We start from the raw sequence: 21,836 nt of genomic DNA on the forward strand, positions 1-21,836 counted from the left end.
CACTCATATTTTTAACTTTTTTAATAGGGATAACTTATATAATATGCTAGGGATAGTCCCAAGGATTCTTCTCTAGTGACAAAAGGATAAAACCATTCATAAATGGAGAATCACATTTTATCACCTGCTCAATAAATACAGTCAACAGTAAGCATAATCTTAAACAATTTAATCCGTAAATGATATAGTCATTTCAGTCGCGCGTACGTCGCGCGACGGGGGAACACGCGGCGAATACGCGGGCCGGTCGGGGCGAGCGCGCCTCGGCGTCAGGGGCGCGGCGGGCGCGGGCGGCGCGGGCGCGCGCGGCGCGGCTAGGACGACGAGCCCGCCGCGAACAGCCCCGCGCTGAAGGCGGCCGGCGCCGCGCCCGCACCCCCCGCGCCCGCGCCCGCGCCGCCCGCGCCTGCGCCTGCGCCCGCCGCGCCGCGCGGCTTGGGCATGGGCGGCTGCAGGTACTCGTGCCGCGCCAGCCCGAACACGTCGATTCGCTCCTCCTTGCGATACGCCAAGCACGCGCGGATGAAGCTCTGTCATTAAAATACGCATGTATTTAATACTCTTGATATTTATTTGTATAACAAATTGCTTTTATGATTTTTTTTCAAAGATTGATATTTTTAATATTTAACGATATTCGATTTAACTTGTTGATGTCGTCCTGACCGATTTCGGCAATGCAAGGGAGACACAAGGAAGACCAGCCAACTACGCAGGACGTATTATAATGAACAAGTGCGTGCGCACACACAGGTACACTCCCTATTCCCTCACTCTCATAATCCGATAGGATGGCAAATCTGGCCAAGGTTAACTGCTTTACGTGCTTTCCGAGGAGAGGGAATGTACACAGTTCCAACTTCTGAAGTCCGGGCTGTTACTGATATTTTTAATAAAAAATACCCAACAATTTTTTATTGGGCAGACCTGGGATTTGACCCTAGGACCTCAGGACAATCGGTCTTATATTCACTAGGAAAATCACCATGGCCGATGAAGCAAATATAAGTATATAATATTTTTTTGATGTTACTCACCTTAGCCTCATTACTGACTGTAGGTTTGTTGGCAAACTGAACTTCAGTTGCCTTTAAAATAGTGTTTTCTTCTAGAATTGTAGCCTGGCTCTGGTTGTGTCCAAAGGGCTTTTTGCCATATAGACACTGATAGAAGATAACACCTACACTCCAAACATCCACCTTACTACTGATCTTTGGTGGGTTTTTGCCGACTACAAAACACTCTGGTGGCAAATACCTTGAAAACAAAACAAAATATGGATTATAATTATGCTATATACGCTTATAAAAGGTTAGATTTTATTTAAAAATAAAAATATTTTAAAGTTATCACATGTCAAGCAAAATAATTATATTATTTACTTACCAATAAGTGCCTGCACCTTGGCTGGTGAGATCCATGCCATGGTCAGGATTATAGTTCTCCTCATCCATGACCTTGGAGAGACCAAAATCTGTGATCTTGATCTCGCCGCAAACATTACCTTCCGTTAGCAAAATATTACCAGGCTTTAGATCATAATGTATTACGGGCGGCTTAATCTCGTTCAGGTACTTAAGAGCTGACACTACTTGCATCACAATAGACCTCGCCTCGCGCTCTGGTATTGTCTTATGCTAAAATAATTATACATGTCAATAGATTTTATAACATAATATATCCATTATAATAATAAATTAACTTGAAAATAAATACAAAAGTAAACTTTAATTTACCTGCTTAAGATAGAAATCGAGATCATGTCCATTGCAGTATTCGAGAACTGTACAAAACGAGTTTCCATCTATTTCAAACACATCATAAAGTTTAACAATCCGAGGGTGGTCTAGTGCCTTATGTATATTGTACTCCCGAAGTGCATGTCTGAAATGAATAAACAGTGAATTAAATAAATTTTCAAAGAAATTGTAGTTAAATTTATCATAAAAAAACTGTCAAATAATCCACAAAAAAAGTTTGTAATTGCAACACTAAATTGAAACAAAATCAAAAGATGATAAAAAGCAATGAAACAAAATGCCCATCAAAACTAAAGACATTTATATTGCTTAAACAGGGCTGGTATACAGACTCACTTGATGTAGTTGGCCTTTTTGTCCTCTTTCCAGTCTTTGTTAAGCTGATGAACCTTGCAAGCAGTGTAACGCTGCTCCCGGAGATCAAATGCTTTATGAACTTCACTAAATCCACCTTTGCCCAATAGCATTAGCAGCAAATATCTGGAAACATAACAGGTACCACAGTTTATATAAAATATATATTTACTATAAATACATAACTTATTTGTTCCATTTTCTATTGTCTCTAAGGGTTGTGGTAAAATTTACTCGCAAAATGACAATAAACCAAATAAGATATTGGCCAAAATTCAATTCTATTTGAAATATTTAATAAAACAAAACAAAATTCACATAAACTGTACGAAAAAACAATTCTATCAAAGTAAAACAATTAATTCGTGTCTTACCTATCAGAGAGCACAGGATGCTGTGAAAAACGGCTTTGGTCTTCATTATGTATCCGCTTTAATTCTCTAATATGTAGATTTCTTTCCCTTTCTAATTTTTCCATTTCTAGCTGCAAATCTGTATCTTCTTTTTTTAAGGCACTTTGCCTCAACTACAAGGGATAAGATTATATTAGTATATAATATGGTTTTATTATTTAAAAAACTATCTTGGTAACAATAAAAAATAATGTAGTAAAATTTGTATGATACAACCAAACAACTTTTCTTTATTCTTCATCTTATTATTATATTATATTTATAAGTAATAATTTCTCACAGCTCGCTAACAATTGTACCATCAAATCGTCTCATCTCATTAGACAAAGATATTATACATGTTTCATAGAACAAACAAGTTTATTATTTGGACTCAGATAGCAATAACTTGCACACTATTAAGAATACGAGTTAGCATATTATAAGGAAACAGTTAAGTATAAACAAATTGTAAAATCTACAATGACGTATTTAAAATTATATTAAATCATCATCCACAATACATTTGATTGTTCATTGGAAAATTTAAAAATGTTCTGTTTAAGCTTAACTAACCTTTAATATCTCATCAGCCTCATAGTACTCTTGCCACGTCATACTGGGCAGCGGGTCGGGTTTGAGGAAGGTGGGCGCGTCCGTGCCGTTGTGCAGCGGTTGCGGCTGCGGCGTGGCAGGCGCAGATACGCTGGACGTACGCTTGCCTCGTCCGCCACCACCCTCGTTATTCGACGGCCGCTTCTTTGACAATAACTTTTTCTGCCTATCAATTTCCTCTTTTTCCGCTGTTATTTCTTCCTGCCGCCTTTAAAAAAAAATAGAAATTATTTGATTTGATGTTTAAAATAAAACTAACTATTTAATCAAAAGCAAATTATGCTTTGCATGCATTAGTCTCAAAAGACATAAACATTTTATATTATAATTAAAGTTAACTTACCTTGTAAGTTCTTGAAATGCATATCCATCAGTCCAGTTTTCTTGAAAAGTAGCACCGACACGCTGTGTAACAAACTGTCCAAGCCTTAATCTATTTTGCATACATCTCTGTCGAGCTTCCTTTTTTTCAATAGTACTTTTCTCATTTAACAATTTCTTTACCACTTCTATACATTTGTTTATATGTGACTTATGCTGATCTATAACCTGAAATTAGAAAATTGGTATGAAATCATTTATATTTAATTTTATTAACTATTGTTACATGAGTCTATTTGCTACCATACCTTGCTCTGCGCTTGAACTTGATGTTTTAACTCTTCATTACTTCTTGTTAATTCTTCTATTCTATTGTTTCTTACTTCTAAGTCAGATGAAGCTTGAGTTTCTAACTCTTGTATCCTCTGACATGTCAGTTCTGTTTGAATCTGCACCAAAAATGTATTATTACTTAAATACTAACTTTCATGAAAAGTTACTGCTTCTGTGGGTTATAGACTGACATTATAAGTATAGTCTTATAACCTTTCTTGTAGTGAATGTTATCCAAACAACTTCTTTTTTTTTAAATGTTTGTTATATTAACATTTAAGGGAATCACATGAGAGAAACATGTTGAAACAAACTGTCTTCAGATTTTCAAAGTATAGATATAATATGAAAAAATAACATATTAATTGTAAAACTGCATACCTGTTTTACAGAAGAGTGAGGTCGCTGTTGTGAGGCGGAACGTAAAAAGTCAGCTCCCGAAGGTAGTAATGATGAGGGTGACGGTGGGTACTACAAAATTAATTTGTTATTGAGTAAATTATAGAAATAATATTCAAAGGTTACATTCATAAAATTTAAAGATCATTCATTTAACCCTAAAACAATTTAAACAGTTCTTTAAGCAGACTAGTAGAGAACATTTTACTGTATATACAAATATAAAAGCACTTTCGTGATCCAATGGGACAGGATCACATCCGACAAGACCAGAAACAGTTCAAGTTATGAATTAAGACCATTATGTTGAATCAGAGGCACAGGAGTGTAAACACTGTTAACTTATAAACTCTGGTCTTTGACTTAAAAGTTACTTGAAGAAAAAACCTATTATATTTCCAGACCTGAGATTTTAACCCACGAACTCATCATTTGTAACCTGCCATCTGGCCACTAGACCAACAATGCAATTAAATTACATGCAATATGTTGTTTATTAATTGTCAAATACTAAAAACAGTTTTTAGTTACTTAATTATGTAGTATATGAAACTAAGTGATTCACTTTTTCACTAATAATATTAATTTTATTACCATAGGATAGTTAGCGCCCTGAGGTGAAGGTGACTTAGCTCCAGCATGCCGAACAGGACTGGATGAGGGGTGCTTAGAAAAATATTCCCGAATATTTTTATCTGATGAATTGTGCCTCGGTTTACCACCACCTCCTCCACCACCGCCTACACCTTCTTCCCCTGAGAAAACATATAATTAAGGTTATTACAAATTTGATTATTTATATTAATATTCTATTATTTATAGAAATGAAAACTAAATTAAATTGCAATTAAGATATTTACTTGTTCATTATTCTTTAGACTGTATGCAGTTTGTTCGTAATGTTTGATAAATTTATTATAATACATAGATAGATAGATTGCATCTTCTTTATCTATCTTATCACAAATCATTACATTACCTTTTCGTTTCCTCTTTCTTTCTGGCATTGCTATAGTAGGTGTGGCACCACTCGGTGGCACAAGCGCGCTGCCCGGGACTGCATTTGAACCTCGCATAGCGGCAGATTTTTCAGGAGTCAAGGCATCCACTTCTTTGTCACTATGCGAAGACCCTGAAAGGATGAGCCACAAATTGATTCATTTATAAGGAGTATTATTTGAGAAAACATTAAAATGTGCGTTAATATATACATCACATTTTATTATTTTGTAAGAAATTAACATATAAATTTACCTACACATTAAAACTTAGGGCATAAAAGAAAATCTACTGGTCACAAGCTCAGTGTTCAGGGAAATAAACATTAACTCACTTTTCGACAAAGAGCTGAGCAGACCGATGTGGTTCACGTTAGTTCCACTTTTATAGTCATGCATTGTGTCACGCAATAGTTTTGGATCACAGAAGAAATAATTACACTTTCACAGTTCCTATCCGGCATTATACACAAAAAGTTGACGTCACAATCCTTTTTTCGATGGCAGTTATCCATAGAAGTTTTAGTCCTCAAAGTTCGTAAATAAGATTAGCCTCCAGAGAATTTGTGAGCGTGTAGTGGCAAACACTAACTTCACTGATCACATCACAAGGTTAAACTGCACTTCTACCACTTGTACACACTTTACCTGTGCTCATATTGGAGTCCTGATTATGTAGTGGCTGCCCCGTGTTGACAGTAGTTTGTGGTGCCATCTGAATTTGTGACCCAGCTGACATCTGTAAAGAAAGATGGCGTCTTTACATATGACTCGCCCAGTTTATTTCTGTTTTCACGTACAGTACGGGCATTTAGAAACACAATTAACACTACTCACAGATTATTTACACATTAATAAGTTCATTTTTGATATTTTTTTTAAGTTTTCGCTTCAATAGTCCGTATAACCTAACTTGTTTGACAAGTCGTAAACGCCAGTCGTCGGCTCGCGACAATCGGATACGCATCCGCGGGGAGCGTTGAAGCGGGGGGCTGGAGAATGGAGATCGTCACGAAGTTCGCTTCGAATGTAATAATAATAACGACGGGCGAGGCGCCATTTTACAAGGATACAAGGCCAGAAGCATTGTTAATCCAATAAAACATAACACTGATATGGACATAAATTGAAAGTTTTATATAAATGTATCTCTGCAAGTTTGGCGTGATCGCTGTAGATCGCAATAGAATTTAGAACGGCAGGTCAACAGCCTATAATTGCATTCTAGGAAATCGCAATATTTATTTTAAATACCTAGTTAACGAAAGTAAACAATAAACTAGTTTTGGCTCGATATACAGAAGGTAAATAGGTAGATATGGAATTCGCACAATAATGAGGGTAAAGGTTTAGCAAGTATTTGGAAACCAAGAATATGTAATGAAAATATACAAAATCAGTCGGAATGAAATCGACTTGACCGATTATTCCCGCAACGAGGTACGGTGGCAACGGCGGGTGGCGGGCGGAGTGCCACCGACCTGCGGCGAACGAGTACGTGATATCGGCGCTCGTGCCCCACAACAAACTGCTTACTGGACGTGTTACGTAGGCGTCTGTGCCGCGATGTACCAACATAAACACAGATATGAAGGTAGGTACGTACATAGTACGTACCTAAATGTACATAGGTATGCTGTATGCGGCCAAGCTCTACGCGCGATAAACTTTTAACGTAACAAACATTGTAAATAATTATTGAGATAAATAATCTTTACTTATAATTGGTCCTTTCAGTATTTTTTTGCTATCCTTATAGTATAGGAAAATTAAGATATTCCATACTTTAAAATCAAAGAATTTATAGATATATTTCATAGAATGAAAAAATAATAATAACAGCTATTATGGTAATTTGCACACCCAACAACGTAGTCACTTGTTATGTTACGTTCCATCCCATTTTTTCTTATCAACAATAGATACAGCTCTTATTATAACGACGTCTCAAATTACAATAGGTACTCATTTTTCACCTGCCTAGGGAAAAAAATGTGATTCACCAAAATCAGGTAGAGTAAAATTTCTTTTGAATGGTAAACAGTTTTTCAAAAGATTTTTTTTAAAGATAACGGTTTGTTAAAATATTTTTTATCGGATTTTGGTTATGACAATATACATATTCCACAAAACATAAATAAAATAACAACATCAAGTTTTCGTGCGATAATAGTACGATCAAATATATTGTGTTGCTAAATCAAAAGAATGTTAGGAAATGCTTGAGCTAAATTCAATCAGTGTCTTTGTTCTATTGTTCTTTATGTTACTGGAAAGACTCAAGATAACGCATATTACGGCTATTATATTATGTCTCATTAAATTTAATTTAATTTACAAAATACCTACTTGTTGGTCTAGTCATAAAACCTATTAATAAAATTAATTGCTATAATATGAACAATTACAAACTTGCAACATCAACCAATAACAGTCATTTTGCAAATAAACATTAATTATTGCAACCTTATAGCTATGTAAACAGACATACCTATTCGAAGATACGATTCAATTACAGTTACAAAGTTACAATTAAATTATAATTGAAAATCGAACCCGAGAACGTCTACGATAGAACACGTGAACAAACTGAAGATGGCAAAGGATAACGTCGTGGGGAAATCTGCTTGTGTCGGATGAAATTCTGACATATGTAGCACCAATCAAAAATTGTAGATTGAATTATTTTTAATGGATTATTAAGAAAGGTAAATCGTTATGGTATTATTTCAATATGTCTTTTACCAGTTAAATGCATAGACATTTATAATACAAATACCAAAAACTTTTTTTTCAAAATTTCGATAACCAACTTTTGGTACTAACAATATCTGCTCTAGCTAAATATAAAACAAAAAAATTAACCAACTCAAAGGAATGTATTTTATTAATTTGCAACATTTAAAATTATATATAAATATATGATATAAAGAGTTAACTAACTAGCCACTTTTAACCCACGAGTAATCTTAATTATTGACAAACATTTCTGACGCTCTACAATTTTTTTAAATCTAGTTTTTGTTTTGTCCGATCGTCATCATTTGAATACATTTATAATATATTTTTGCCTTACTGATACGCTTCACGTTATCTTCGCAAAAATGCAAACAGCTAATTTTATTAGTCGCTATATAAAGTAACATTACGTAACATTTTATTGTAAACAATACATACATACACCGCTTCAGTTGGCTACGTTAAATTTTCAAATGTAAAATAGATTTTATTTAATTTGTTATCGCCAAATTGTAATATATTATCTAATAATTCGAAGTAGCTATAGAAAACAATATATAAACTAAATAACAATCACAAAAAAACAACTAGTGAGTTTTGGATACAGCGTATCAAAACGGTGAAAACATATCATACGGGCATATTAGTATTATCATCGTAACGTTGCCGCTCTGCACTCCCTCCGGTGCCTCCTGCCCCCGCCTCTTCAATTCAAAGCAACCCACCTCTTTACTGAGCTAACAACTGAGCAATATTTAAGCGAATTCGATTTCGACTGAATCAAATTAACGATAAGAATAATAATGTATCACGTGATGTCGATATGAGTTAGAATATCGACGTCTCATTTTCTGGCAAGGCTAACTGACGTATATATCAGATAACAAGCGTTAGAATCAATCAATTCCCAAACAAATTAATAACTATGCTGTTAAAAGTTATATAAAAATCATATAAAAAATAGGATTCATTTTTAATTTTTAGGCATTTACGTAAACACAACTGTTCCGTACAACAGAATTTTCATATCACAATAACTCAAGTTTCAAGGCTTTATACTGTATGTTTACGTTGTATTATATTTTATGAGACATACTTTATTACGTCAATGCAGTCAAATAGAAAATCGCCGCTGTGAGAGTTCGTTGCGAACTGGCTGAACTACTTATAATGTACCAATATTTCTCATGTAGGAGCTACAGCCGTAAATAATTACTGCGCATATGAAAATCGGTGAAAATATCAGCACTTACTTAAGCTGAATTTGTCTAAAGAATGTCAACATAATTTTTAAAAGTTGCAGACGTGCAATTATCGTAGGAGCTTTAAACAAATCACTTTTACGTTTTCGAGATGTTTAAGGTTACGAGCAAGGCGTGTGACCAATACAGAATATATTTCCGTTGGTTGATATTTGTTTGGGCAAAGGAGCCCTAGAAGCGAAATTACTGTACTCGGTAAAAACATTTGCCTGTTATGATATGTAAAAGAAAAGTATCATAACTTAAAAACTTGAATCTCTAACAGTCGCGAACTTCATGCGTGTAATAAATAATCGCCAACACAAGTACTATTGTATACTACGTCGCGTAATCATTTTGTTAATGTCTAAGCCGTCGAATGATTTACCTCGTAGAATTTATTGTCGTGTCTATATTTAGCACACCTAGCACCAGGCGAATGGAAAGTTAGCGAGCTGGCAACAATATTTACGTACGTCGAAGTATAATATAATATATGTCCACGTAGCTTATACATACCTCGAGCAATCGCATAATTAACGAATGATAGATTACATTGACATCGAATTATTTGAAGGAAAGGCGTAATATGTTTATAATAAAAATGCATAAAGGTTATGTAACTAATACTTATTTTTTTAATATTAACGGTAACTTGTTATAACGTTGATATCAAATAGTACAAATCATGAAAAATATTCTTTTTACCTCCCATAAATGACAAAAAAAATGTTTAAGTTCTAAATAAGTCTATAATGAGTGATACCTTGTATGTATATTGATAATCTAAGATGATTGTTATCTTATGTTACGCAATTTAATCAATATTGATGCCGCAAAACATTGTAATAATTCTTAATTAATAAATTCTGCGAAGGTGTTATAAGGTTGTAATAATGTAAAACTTTAAACAAAAATTAAATTAAAAAAAAAGTTTGGTCAAGGTCAGTAAAACGAGACCCGTTTGATCGTTTTATAAAATAGCAAGATTGTTAGGGGCGTGTGCATAAACTGCGCCGCAGGAAACTGCGTCTCGATGTTGAAGACAATCAATACTCAGTCACATCTCTGTCCCGCATTCATTGTGGAAGCGCAGTTCCACGGACCCCGAAATCCCCTCTTCCGGTGCGGTATTCAGCCGCGTGCTGTTTAACCCAATTTTCTAGTGCGAGGGGTGTGCAGGGCCCGAGGTGAGAGCGGGCGAGGGAGGGCCGAGCGCAATACCAGCCACAAGTGTGCAACGCCAACGAGGCGCCACGAGATTCGAATCCGACCCTGCACTATTGATTATTTATTGTGCTGGCATTATATGCATTAAGTTCTCGTGTTAACGTTTGCTGACGGTCTCTATTTTATTTTTCGCTAAAATCGTCTAACATGTCTAAGTCGATATAAATCGATAATTACACAATTTTATTTTAAATATTTATGTAACCTAATACATAAATCATAATCTTTAACTATTAAAATTTAAAACATTTCATAGATGTTAAGGAAGAAATCCGTTGAGGCGATTGTTTAAAACTATATTTTTGATTTAAACTCAATTTTTCAAACTAAATGTAAGAAGCTTGGTCCACATATTTCGCAAACGCAAATTTTAAAAAAGTCAGTTGTTATAGATGTTTATCTAAACAAGAATCTATTTACCAATTTGGTAATTACATAACTCTACCATATAATGAAATGGATAATCATTTATTTTACGTAAAATTTAAAATTAAGTTTCAATGCAATCTAAATGAAATGAAAGTAAATCAAATGAGAAGAAACGCTAACAAAAAAAGATTACCAGCTTTAGAAACTAAGGAGGTTCGGCAGTGGGATAATCTTTTATACACGTGCGGCAGTAACAAACTCGTGCTAGTTTAAAATTATTAATGACATTAGGTAATCTACTATTTATTTAATAAAATTGTTTCTACTACAAAGTACGTCCAATTTTTGTTACTTGATTTCAAAAACAGCAAAACTAAGGCATTCTACTATAATTTGATTATGCGTTATAAGCAGTCTAGCAAAATGAAGTAATTAAAAAAGCCTATAATATTATTACTCGAAGAGTATTAAATATACCTCTATATATATATTTATATATATTTTTTCTTTGGTGTTGAATACAAGTCGACTCGACAAAGCAAGTCAAGCGAGCGTAGCGAGCATGCGCGGCGCTCCATTCACAACAAATGACGTGTCGCCTTGGGGCGAACCGGCTGGCTAATGCGCTCTACTTATCGTATGTTTTTACTACAATTACATTAAGTAAAACTAAGGAATTGCATTATAAATTTAATTTAACTGTGGTAATAAATAATATCATGTTTGTCTCATTCTAAGTATTTGTATATTGTTATAAGAACCGGCGTTTCAAGCCGGCCGGTGCGGCGCAGTGGGTCAGGCGAGGCGGTACGGGCGGACCTTGCAATGTCGCGGCGTGACGCTCAGCTGACGCATGACAGACCGCCCGTACACCTCCGCCAGCCCCGCGGCGCGCGTTCATTGCCTCCGCGGCAGTCTGTACGAGCGGACGTTTCGTATGCAATGTACGTGACGAAAACATTAAAAATGTAAATAATTACGATTTTACTTTCGAAAACACGTCTAATGATGTCAGCGATATATACTGCTGATAAATTGAATATCCAATTTTCATAATTTGTGCCTCGTGCCTGAATAGTGAAATGTATACCAATTGTTAGTGAGTGCGATTTAGATCAATTATGCTGGAGTGCGGTGACGATCGGTGCGAAAGGTCGGGTTGTGTAAAAATAACTGCGGAACCGGGCGGCTAAGCGGTGGAATGAGGTTTGGCGGCACATTGTAGCCGAGGCGGGGCGAGGCCGAATGCGCCATATTATAATTTCCCTTCGTGTTGAATGTGCAAACCGACCGACTGAACGTTGTTTTACGCCTACCTATTTTTCTCTGTTTGCTTTTAAACGCCTACAGAAATCAAATATAAACTTCGGTTTCAGATTAACGTAATGTGTAACTACACCCAACATGCTATGTAATTTGATATATGTATTAAATAACTGCAATTACATGTATAGAAAATATAAATAGATCATCATTGACAATAAAAGTGGAAAAAATAGTGTTTACTATTTACATAAAAAATTAAAAATCAGTAGGCGTTGTTTACCAAAACAACGTGTGTAATAAAAATATATTTGAATGTTGCATGGGTAGGGGTAGTTGGTTGGTGATAGACAGACGCGGGGCGCGGTGCAGTGTCGGTGACCCCGCGGCCCCGAGCCTAAGCCGCTTGCTATGCTCATCGAGGCCGTCCGCAAAACCGCCGACATATTCTAGCTCTCTTGCACACGTAAATATCTACATTCTACACTTTAGTTGTCACTCTCGCCAACGTTGTCCCCATGTTAGGTCGACAAGTTTTCGATTTCTTATCGTTACGTTCAGTAACATGTTCATTTTGTATAAAAATGATAAGATAAATACGATAACAATTAAATAACATTGCGAAAACTAGTTTAATATAAGTACCTAATCACTAAAGAGTCGTTCCTTATTTACACTACCTATTTACGTTTGAATGAATACCTAAATAGTAAAAATAAAATTTTACCGTTTTATAGATCCAGTTAAATCGATAAATCAATATTATTATCGGTCGTCGCACGAACCCAATAAAACCATCAAGGTGACTGGCGCCACGCAGTAAGTGTAGCACAGATACAATAATCTAAATTTAGCGTATGCCATCATGCAATAGATAGTCATACAATGCGAGCGGCGGCTAAAGCAATATGTGATAATAATATTACAGGCGTACGTTTCAATGTAAAACCAAAAAAGGCCAAACTCACCGTCCTGAACTCGGTGACTCGCTGGGTTTCTACTAGTATCGCCCCTGCGCTCACCTGCAAGCACGCGATCAATGCGCTCATGTAAACCATGCGTTTAGAAACCCCTCTGTACTTTTAGAGCGATTTATAATTAGAACTGTTTTGTATTACAATATTCTGAACAGCGTTCCGCATACGTATCAGTTTTATTACATACGTACTTGAATGGTTAATGTTATTGAGGTAGTTGTCATTTTTTAAATTAATTTCATTACAAGTTCGATGCTAAATTTATTGCATTTGAATAATGCAAAGAGTCGTACAGAGCAATGTTCTAAATGTATTACGTAGCCACTTTGCGCTCTGATTCCGCGCAGTCAGGCAGTGAGAGCACCAATCTGTTTGTAGGTTGATAAGTCACAAACGTACATTTACCGGCAAACTATTTATGTCCGTCCGCCATCTTGTTGTCGAATGACGAAATGGTAGTCTCATACCTACGACGCTCATTATAATAGACCGAGAACGGTACGCCATAACTACCGATATAGGTGTAGTACATACATTACGATAAAAAAAAATTAAGAAAATGTGGGTCGACTTCAAATTATTGCAAATGTTGGTTACTCACATATAATAATTCCGATGAACGATTAAGGGGCTTATTTGTTAAAAAGCGATCATCTGAATAACCCATAAAGCAAAACAACGTATAAAACCAATGCCCTGGCGCGGCAAAATGACGCGTCAATAGGTCCACGGAGGGGAACAGAAGAGAAGTGCGGGAAGGGGGGACGGACGGAGGCGAGACACATAATGGAATTACATATCTACATCACTTACTTGCCCGAGACCACAATATATGTGTATAAGCTATCTATCTATATATATATATATGTATATATCTAATATAAGCGGTGCGACACAGCACAATGATCTGCCGGGGCGAGTAAGCGCAACAGCGGGTCACCGGTCAGGTAGCAAGTTAACTGAAGCCGCCGTATTATCAGAAATCACGTGATATCAAAACAGGGATATCTCCAATCATTTGCAGTAACATTAAAACCAATTTTATATTTTCTGTTAGTTTATAGATTAACACAAATTATCACAAATCATTAATAAATATGATAGCCGTTATATAAATATTATAGCCGATAAATGAATACAGGAATTATTAAACAAAGAAGTAATAATATATTGAACGGCAATTTAATGACATCATATCGAATATAAGTTGTTCGGGCCTGTTTCTTTCCATAATTGTAGCGATGCGGCCATTTTCTTTTGTACACGTAAGCGTGAGCTTGTGTGCTGACGTAGCCCAGTGATACATAGCAACGTCTCCGCGTTACCGATAAACTGAACTAACAACCTAACTGAGCCGCACAGAAATCCGAGACCCGAGAGAACAAAAGAATCGATACAATAACATTATTGCAACTGTCCTCTCCAAGACTATTAGTAAATGCAATGATATATATACAATTTTTAATTATCTACCTTTAAATCTAATCTTTATTTTATCCTCAAGTTATATAGCGTGCGATAATTACTGGCGAAAACGATATTAAAATACAAACAATAATAAAATTAGAAAAAAAAGAAATAGGCTAAAAGGTCGTTAGGTAGAAGAAAAGGTCGAGGTCTTATTGTTATCGATAATTGTAATATAAAAGTATTGGGAATAAAATGGATGCTGACCTTGGCACCCAGAAAGCGAGCTTCCAGCAACTCCTGCTTGCGAGGGTCCAGCGCCGCCTGGAAATGCTCCATCTTGACGCCAGCGCCTAACAACAACACATCATGAGTACACAATAATAGGCACTGGATAATGTGTTAGAGATTATGTTTTCGGTTCTAATAAATTGCATACATTTCTAGAATTTTTCAAATATTTTCTATACATGTTTATGCATCCTAAGCCCAATATGTATTAAGTTTTGTTATTAATAATTACTATTAACAAAACCTTTTAAATTATATATTATTTTTACTACATTCTTTTTCTTTTCTCTTTTTGAAGATTTAGAAAACCATAAACGATAAAAAGAACCACATAAAAATACCACGAATATCAATGCCAAGCCACAAAGGACCGCCAGTGTTTCTGCTGTGTAAAAATATGTATTTAACACTACTATAAATAGCTTTAAAATATTCCTTACAACTCGTATATATCGATTATTAATTTATTATAGACAGTAAGATATAGTAATGGTCATCGCACGGAACATGTATCGGCAAGTATCATCAGAGACCTATTCAATCGACCGAAATAACTTATATAACCACCACGCTAATATAGATTTACTTTTAATGACAGAAATAAAGTATATTATAATCTTATATATATTTTATTATGATTAATGATTTATTATTAACCCAAATATAAATCATTTTTATGTTTATTTTCGATATCTACGCACCTATTTTTTCTCATTAACTTTGTCAATAATATCAAAAAGATTCTATGTAGGTTTGCAAAAAAATAAACGTCGGCTATCTGTTCACCCACGTTTTTAAATAAAAAAATTGCCATTTAATAACTATGAAGCCGGTAGCCAATTCAAGAGGCAGAATCTAGAATTGATTTTATCATTTGACATTGTCATGAATACAAAGCTGTTTATAAACTTTACCTTTTTTAAATTAAATAAGCTGACAAAAACCTGTGAATACTTTCCATTTATATTTTTTGCAAATGTTAATTCGTAAAACATACTTAATATTATAATAAATCTTTCAATTTCTTCAAGCTGATAATAAACAGATAAAGAACCATTATAAATACCTCAGCATACCGAGCATACAATAGTATATAATTATATTTATTTTAGTTTATCAATCACCGCTGATCAATAACCCAGTTTGGGTTATTAAGTTAAGTTAACAAAAAACAAGTTATCTGTCGAACCATTAAACATAAATAAAATAGCGGGCAGACGAAGACAAAATAATATAAAACCGGTAAAAAGTTTCGCGTTAACTATTTCAATAGTAATATTTATTTAAATCTAATAATAGGTTCGTTAATCAATTACAATCTACGCTGTGTACATATATTAAAACAATTATTATTAAAATTACAAGTATTAAAAAATATTACAACTACAATTAAAGATAATATATATATATATATATAATAAGTAATCTTACAAATCACAATAATTTTATTGATATGCTATACTAAGCATTCAATGCAAGATGATATTACTCGTATGTTTTATTGAAATAGATAGAAAAAACTTCAAATATTTGTTGTATATGTTTCAAGGTCGCAGATATGAGTTATCGCATCGTTAGTAGACAATAATAAGATAATTTACAAATTAGCTACTTTGAATTCGTATTCGTTCAAAACTTACAAACTTTGAGTAGTAAAATATGATTTGATTTGAGAATGTACATAAGACACGAACATTCTCAACTCAAATCAAATTAAGTAAAATTTCAATATAAAGGCAATCTGCATAAATTACACTTTAATATTGAAATACAAAATTTACCGCTATGTACGAGGAATTGACGAGAGTAAGTGTAATTATGTAATTAATAATTATATATATTCAACAATCAATTATTTATAGCTTCACTCCCAAGTGTGTTTTACACTTAAAAATCGTTAGTATTTCAATAAATTTAAGTAATTAAATATCTGTGTAGTCGTCTGTATATATTACTTCGCATATTTTAGAAAAACCTATCGAATGTATTTAGCAATGTGCATAACATCACACTAATACATTATTTACTGATCTCTAAGTGCTCTAGGTTCTAAAATAGAGTTTATGAAATGAATCAATGTACATAAACAATATTTATTGGACATTTATGACCATCGTGTTTATTAAACATTCAAACGTTTAAAAAAAATGCATCTACGTTTGTGATATGTGTATGACTTGACTATTTATTGACTTTCCTGAAGACCCTGAGTCATCCATATATGGAGCAGAAGCACAAGGTGTATGTGCAGCAATAAAGAATTGGCATGCTTTATATGTGTATTTTATGGTTCTAAAGTGCCTTATTAAACTTTTCAAAATCCAAATCGTTATTTTATTCAACTTCTGAATTGTGTTAGTAAATATTTATCAATGAATCGTAATAGGTAATAGCACCGAAAGGCACAAATTACTTTTTAGATACAATTTTAAATTCAGTAAGTATCATTTTTCAATATAAATATCTTAGTGTTTAATTATTTATCTTTAACTAAAAACTAAAAAAAAAATCAATATAACAGTGTTTAAAAAAGTTTTTGATATAACATATAATAGCTTTTTAATTGTTTAGTAAATATTGATGTACAATTTTAACTTTAGTAAAGTAACAATACCATTTGTTTTCAGAATACCTATTATATAAATATAACCTTTTTTGAGATTCTAGATAAAAATAACTAAAGTACTTAGACCATGTTTCGCTTGTCGACGAAAAAATTTAGAACGATTTTGGGTACGTAAAAAAAATAAACGAAAATTACTGGAAACATGACAGACAAGGCGTCTTTTTTATACGAATATTCTTATTAAACAACTATGATTATAAAAAAGAATCGGTAAAATAGCATGAGGGGAGGGGAGGACGGGGTTTTGGCGCAGTATCTGGAGCAGACAGTGAGTTGGGAGAAGTTAGGCACCGTTATTTATATAGGTATGTATGTATGTTCAATGTACATATTGATCGCCTCCCCGGGCCACTCGCCACTATGATCTCACCTCCATCCTCTGTGACTCCCTCCCCCCTCGCCGCCTACCGCATAGCCTCTAAAGCCTACAACGAACCGACTGTCGGTGTCGAATATGCCCAACGTGACGAATGATTAAATATTCTTAGGTTACTTTAGAATTAAAAACTTAATTGGGCGCTAAATAAGCAAGATGTTTCGATTAATATGAAGCAATTTCTAACTGCACGACTATAAAATTAATGAAGTGGGATTTCAAAAATCTTTCTCTAACTGAACACATCCCAGTAGGTAACAGAAGCAGTATAAAGTCCTTACGCAAAAAATTACTTCGCCCATTTCTTTTCGGGGTCTTAGAAGTACATGTATTAAGGTTTCAGTTTATATAATGCACGCTTAAACTTTGTAGGCTTATTTCATCACGTTTATTTTTTTTTTTGTTACATGTCACATCTTGTGAAAAACAAAAAAAAATCCGAGATATTTTCATCCAAAATTAAAAAAGACTAATATTAATTCAGTTAATAAAGTGAGCGACCACCTCTTTAACAGGATGGTAAAAATGATTATTTATTTAGGTAAGCAAAACGTGTTCCTTGCAGCTTGCTTGCTAGGAATTTAAGAAACAATATTTTAAGATTATAAGGTCGAAGTATTTGCTTGGTTTAGATATATGTAAAGCATATTTTTTAATTATAATTTATCATTAGTATTTTTATGCTTATTATATACAGTACAGTCGATAGTCAGTTATAATATCGATGATATAGAAATGGAAAGTATCGATAATATCAAAGTATCCGAGGTCACCGCTCAAATATCGACAGACTTATCAATGCAATATTGCCTTGCAACGTACGTTATACGCATTTGATATTAAGTGCATAACGGAACCAATGTTAGTATGTGTTATATTAAATATAAGTTGATACCCTGATGACCAGCATAGTTACGGATTCAAATCCAGTCAAACACAACATAGTTTTTACCTGCCTGATTTGCACTTAACATCTCGTGCTCGGCGGTGAAGGAAAACTTAATGAAGAAACCTGTACGTTTCAAATTTATCAGTATGAAGTCTGCATACGAGCAGATGGATGGCGTAAGCTCTGAACTTTGACAAATCCCTATGGACTCCTTTACCTAGCGATGGGACATTTACGTGTTACTGTTACTTTAAACGTTACGCTTTCGTATGTATACCCGTCTTTCGATTTCATTCATTAGTTTTGGTGTAATTAAGTAACAAAATTTAAAACAAAAACACCTTTACATTTATAGTAAAAAAGATTAGTATTTTATTTTAACTTCTACTTTAATATTTCAATTACCGCCTAACTATTACAATAATCGTGAAATCAATTACTATTTACGCAATAATCTTTTATCTTTCTGTCATCTAATGTCATTCTAATAGAATTTCAAACTTCTGAACGTTTGAATAGAACTACCTTATCGAGACACATACGAGCCAATTAAGGGACTGTCAAATACTTTTTTGATGCAGTTACTACAGCGCGCCGTGAGATATGAATTAGTGAGATGGGACATAAGCAAGCCAATGATGATGTAAATATTAGATGATTGATGTTGGTTTTATGTTAGCCAATGATGATTTTATGTTAGCCACCCTTGAAAAGCCAAAATTGTAGGTTTTATTTAACTATAAACGTTCATAGTATAATAAATAACGTGTTTTAAGATTTTATTGTTTTAGTTCAGTGTTCTATATTATTATTAAAGTTTATTAAAATATTTATAACAATATACCTAATAATTTAAACTGAAATTAGATATTAAGAAGTCATTTTTACGTGCAAGGGAACGAATATATATATATATATATTCTATTTCAAGGTTGTAATACTTAACTTTTTACGTTTCATCTTTTTTTTAACCTATAACCAAATACGGTTATGAAAATGTATAAGGAACTGTAATTGTGACTTTCCCATAAGCGAATTAATTAAATAAACTATAATTATTATAGATTATGTATGTGACGTATGTTGAAAATATGTTCCCTTGTTTAATTATAAATGTATTACAAATTTAGGTTATTGGTGAAGACAATAAGAAGCTCGACTAAAACCTTCATGGGACTTGATACGTGCGATTTTCACGTATGAGAAAATATTTAACCGGTTTCGATGATACTCACTTGGGCAGAGGGAGTAAATAAATACGTGATTAAAACCTGTTCACCAAACATGTTAAAATTTCGTTTTAACATTTTACATGAAATGCTTCTTGTTCCTATCATCGGATTTAAAATCTATTTAGTTTTTCCTTATTTTTTGCGACATAATTATTGAAAGTAAATGTCAACTACTTATTATAGAATAAATATTTATTCGTATTAAAATAAAAGTAGGTATATTTATAAATACAAAAACTTAAGATAACTTGAGTTTGGTTTTCGAGATGTAAATAACTAAGTTGAAAAAATATTTTGAGTCTTGTGACCTTGAAAATATTTTCATCTTTGACATCCGACATCCTCTGCTTGAGAAAAACTATAATTTGTTATATGCAAAATAAAATTATAATTATTAATGTTCAAAACTCTATGTAAGGAGCATGTTAATGACAGACGAGGAGACCATCGATACCATTGCATAACTCTCGCCTTTTTATGTCAGTAGCGAATACACTAACCGTACTAAACAACATTACGTAGGTACTAACTGCTAAAACCATAGCCAAGCCATATTATATCTTTCAATTCTTTAATTTTATCTTTAATGAATATGAAATAATTGTTATAAATAAAATTAACGCATGTTTTTTTTTTCATTTTAATTTTAAATTTATGTAACGTTATCTATTTATCTGTCCGACTTTTTAAAAAAAAAGGATAACTGTAAAATTTTCAGAAACTCCTTAATGTATGATTCGATGATATTCTCAGATTTATACCATGAATATGTTATGATGTATGATATAATAGAACAAACAAGTATTATTAATTTACTTAAGTATCAGTATATTCATAATTATGATGTCCTTTAATAAACGAAACAACAATACAGACTCTTTACATTAACGAACGCTGAACGAACAAATGATTGGCAGAAAATTGTTGCTGACAATTATGCTGTGTGTACAAAGTGACAAATAAATTCACCGCGTGAGCGATATGAGTGAGAAGCGAGCAGCTGTTATTGTATACGGACAGTCGTGAGTCGTCGAGAGTTAGCGAGTGCAGAGCACTGGCGGCCGTCACCGCAGATAGTAGACACCCACCCTTGCAGCGGGTGTTGCGCCGGCCGCGCTCGTTCGGACGATCGCTCATCGCAAACGACTCCTTGAAATGCATCTTCCAACTCCGCTCCGTACCCCATTCACATTCACGTTTATCATCAGCACACAATCCAAACACTGACACCGACTATCGTCGCACACTATTAGTTTCGTCTACTGTTACGAGAAGCGCTTTGCGCTATATTACCGATTTCGATATATAATATGGACCGATGAAGACGAGGTAACAAAACGTAAGTTTCATTAGGCGCGAACCTATACGACAATCGGCCCCGGGCGTGGACTGGCTCGTGATGCGAACGGCCGTCGCCGTCGCCTCTACCGCGAGACCGGACCTCGCGTCTCGGGGTGAGGATGCGGGAATCGGCTTCGGCGCAATACCCGTCACGAAAATAATAGGAACAGTGAGTGCACCTCAGAGGCGCGACGCGACGCGGTCGGTGCGAGCGAGACGCGGATAAACACCAGACTGTTTACTTACGGTGTTCGAGAGCGGGGCGCCGGGGCGCGGTGCGGGGGCGATTGCCTGCAATCCGCGCGGTGCAATTACTTGCTCGTACTCCACAATTTTATCCTAACATGGGCTCATATAAATATTTCAAATAAAAGTATAAAAGCTTATGTATCAATGTACGTATCAAATTGCGAATTGAGCCTTACTTTACAATTTGTATGGTATTCGTAAAAAGTAGGAATAATCAAAAGAACAGATTTTTAATAATCGCAAATTCAGTAACAGAGGAAATTAACCCCTTGGTGTTCGTTTGTTATGTTTCATATACAAATGTCTAGTAGAGTTTTAACAGTAGGTGTATAATGGTTTAGTGGTAAGCAGTTGAACGATCAATCGGCGAGCCGTGCATCGAGCGGTGGTGACTGCATTCCGACGCCCCAGCCTCGTCCCGCGAGGCCTCACCC

At 34.4% G+C, this 21,836-nt stretch overlaps 1 protein-coding gene across 8 annotated transcripts; it reads right to left on the minus strand.

Moving 5' to 3' along the window:
• Positions 1 to 3: 3 nt before the first annotated feature.
• Tlk (Tousled-like kinase) lies at positions 4 to 21,382 on the minus strand. Of its 8 annotated transcripts, XM_064215725.1 has the most exons (16): positions 20,901 to 21,382; positions 14,666 to 14,751; positions 12,983 to 13,036; positions 5,821 to 5,911; positions 5,154 to 5,306; positions 4,769 to 4,929; positions 4,157 to 4,246; positions 3,751 to 3,891; positions 3,465 to 3,670; positions 3,083 to 3,329; positions 2,489 to 2,640; positions 2,097 to 2,240; positions 1,737 to 1,884; positions 1,387 to 1,637; positions 1,038 to 1,257; positions 4 to 530 (listed from the first exon to the last, which is right to left on the minus strand). In XM_064215725.1, exons 1-16 carry the CDS (start codon positions 20,971 to 20,973, stop codon positions 315 to 317), a joined length of 2,433 nt encoding a protein of 810 aa, XP_064071795.1. In that variant the 5' UTR covers positions 20,974 to 21,382; the 3' UTR covers positions 4 to 314. The 8 variants fall into 8 exon arrangements, with proteins under 8 accessions (XP_064071795.1, XP_064071796.1, XP_064071797.1 ...); XM_064215726.1 differs by lacking the exon at positions 12,983 to 13,036 and having other exon boundaries at positions 20,901 to 21,381; XM_064215727.1 differs by lacking the exons at positions 14,666 to 14,751; positions 20,901 to 21,382 and adding an exon at positions 13,593 to 13,694.
• Positions 21,383 to 21,836: the final 454 nt, after the last annotated feature.

The sequence above is a fragment of the Vanessa tameamea genome, chromosome 8 (genome assembly GCF_037043105.1).
Source record: "Vanessa tameamea isolate UH-Manoa-2023 chromosome 8, ilVanTame1 primary haplotype, whole genome shotgun sequence".
NCBI lineage: Eukaryota > Metazoa > Arthropoda > Insecta > Lepidoptera > Nymphalidae > Vanessa > Vanessa tameamea.

What these genes read in the sequence shown, in the direction of transcription:
- Tlk (XM_064215725.1), bottom strand. Translation starts at nt 20,973, where the DNA reads ATGCATTTCAAGGAGTCGTTTGCGATGAGCGATCGTCCGAACGAGCGC. An exon ending in GCGCAACACCCGCTGCAAGG is followed by an intron (nt 14,752 to 20,900) that starts GTGGGTGTCTAC and finishes TGTTGTTGTTAG; the next exon opens with GCGCTGGCGTCAAGATGGAG. An exon ending in AGGCTGATGAGATATTAAAG is followed by an intron (nt 2,641 to 3,082) that starts GTTAGTTAAGCT and finishes TATCCCTTGTAG; the next exon opens with TTGAGGCAAAGTGCCTTAAA.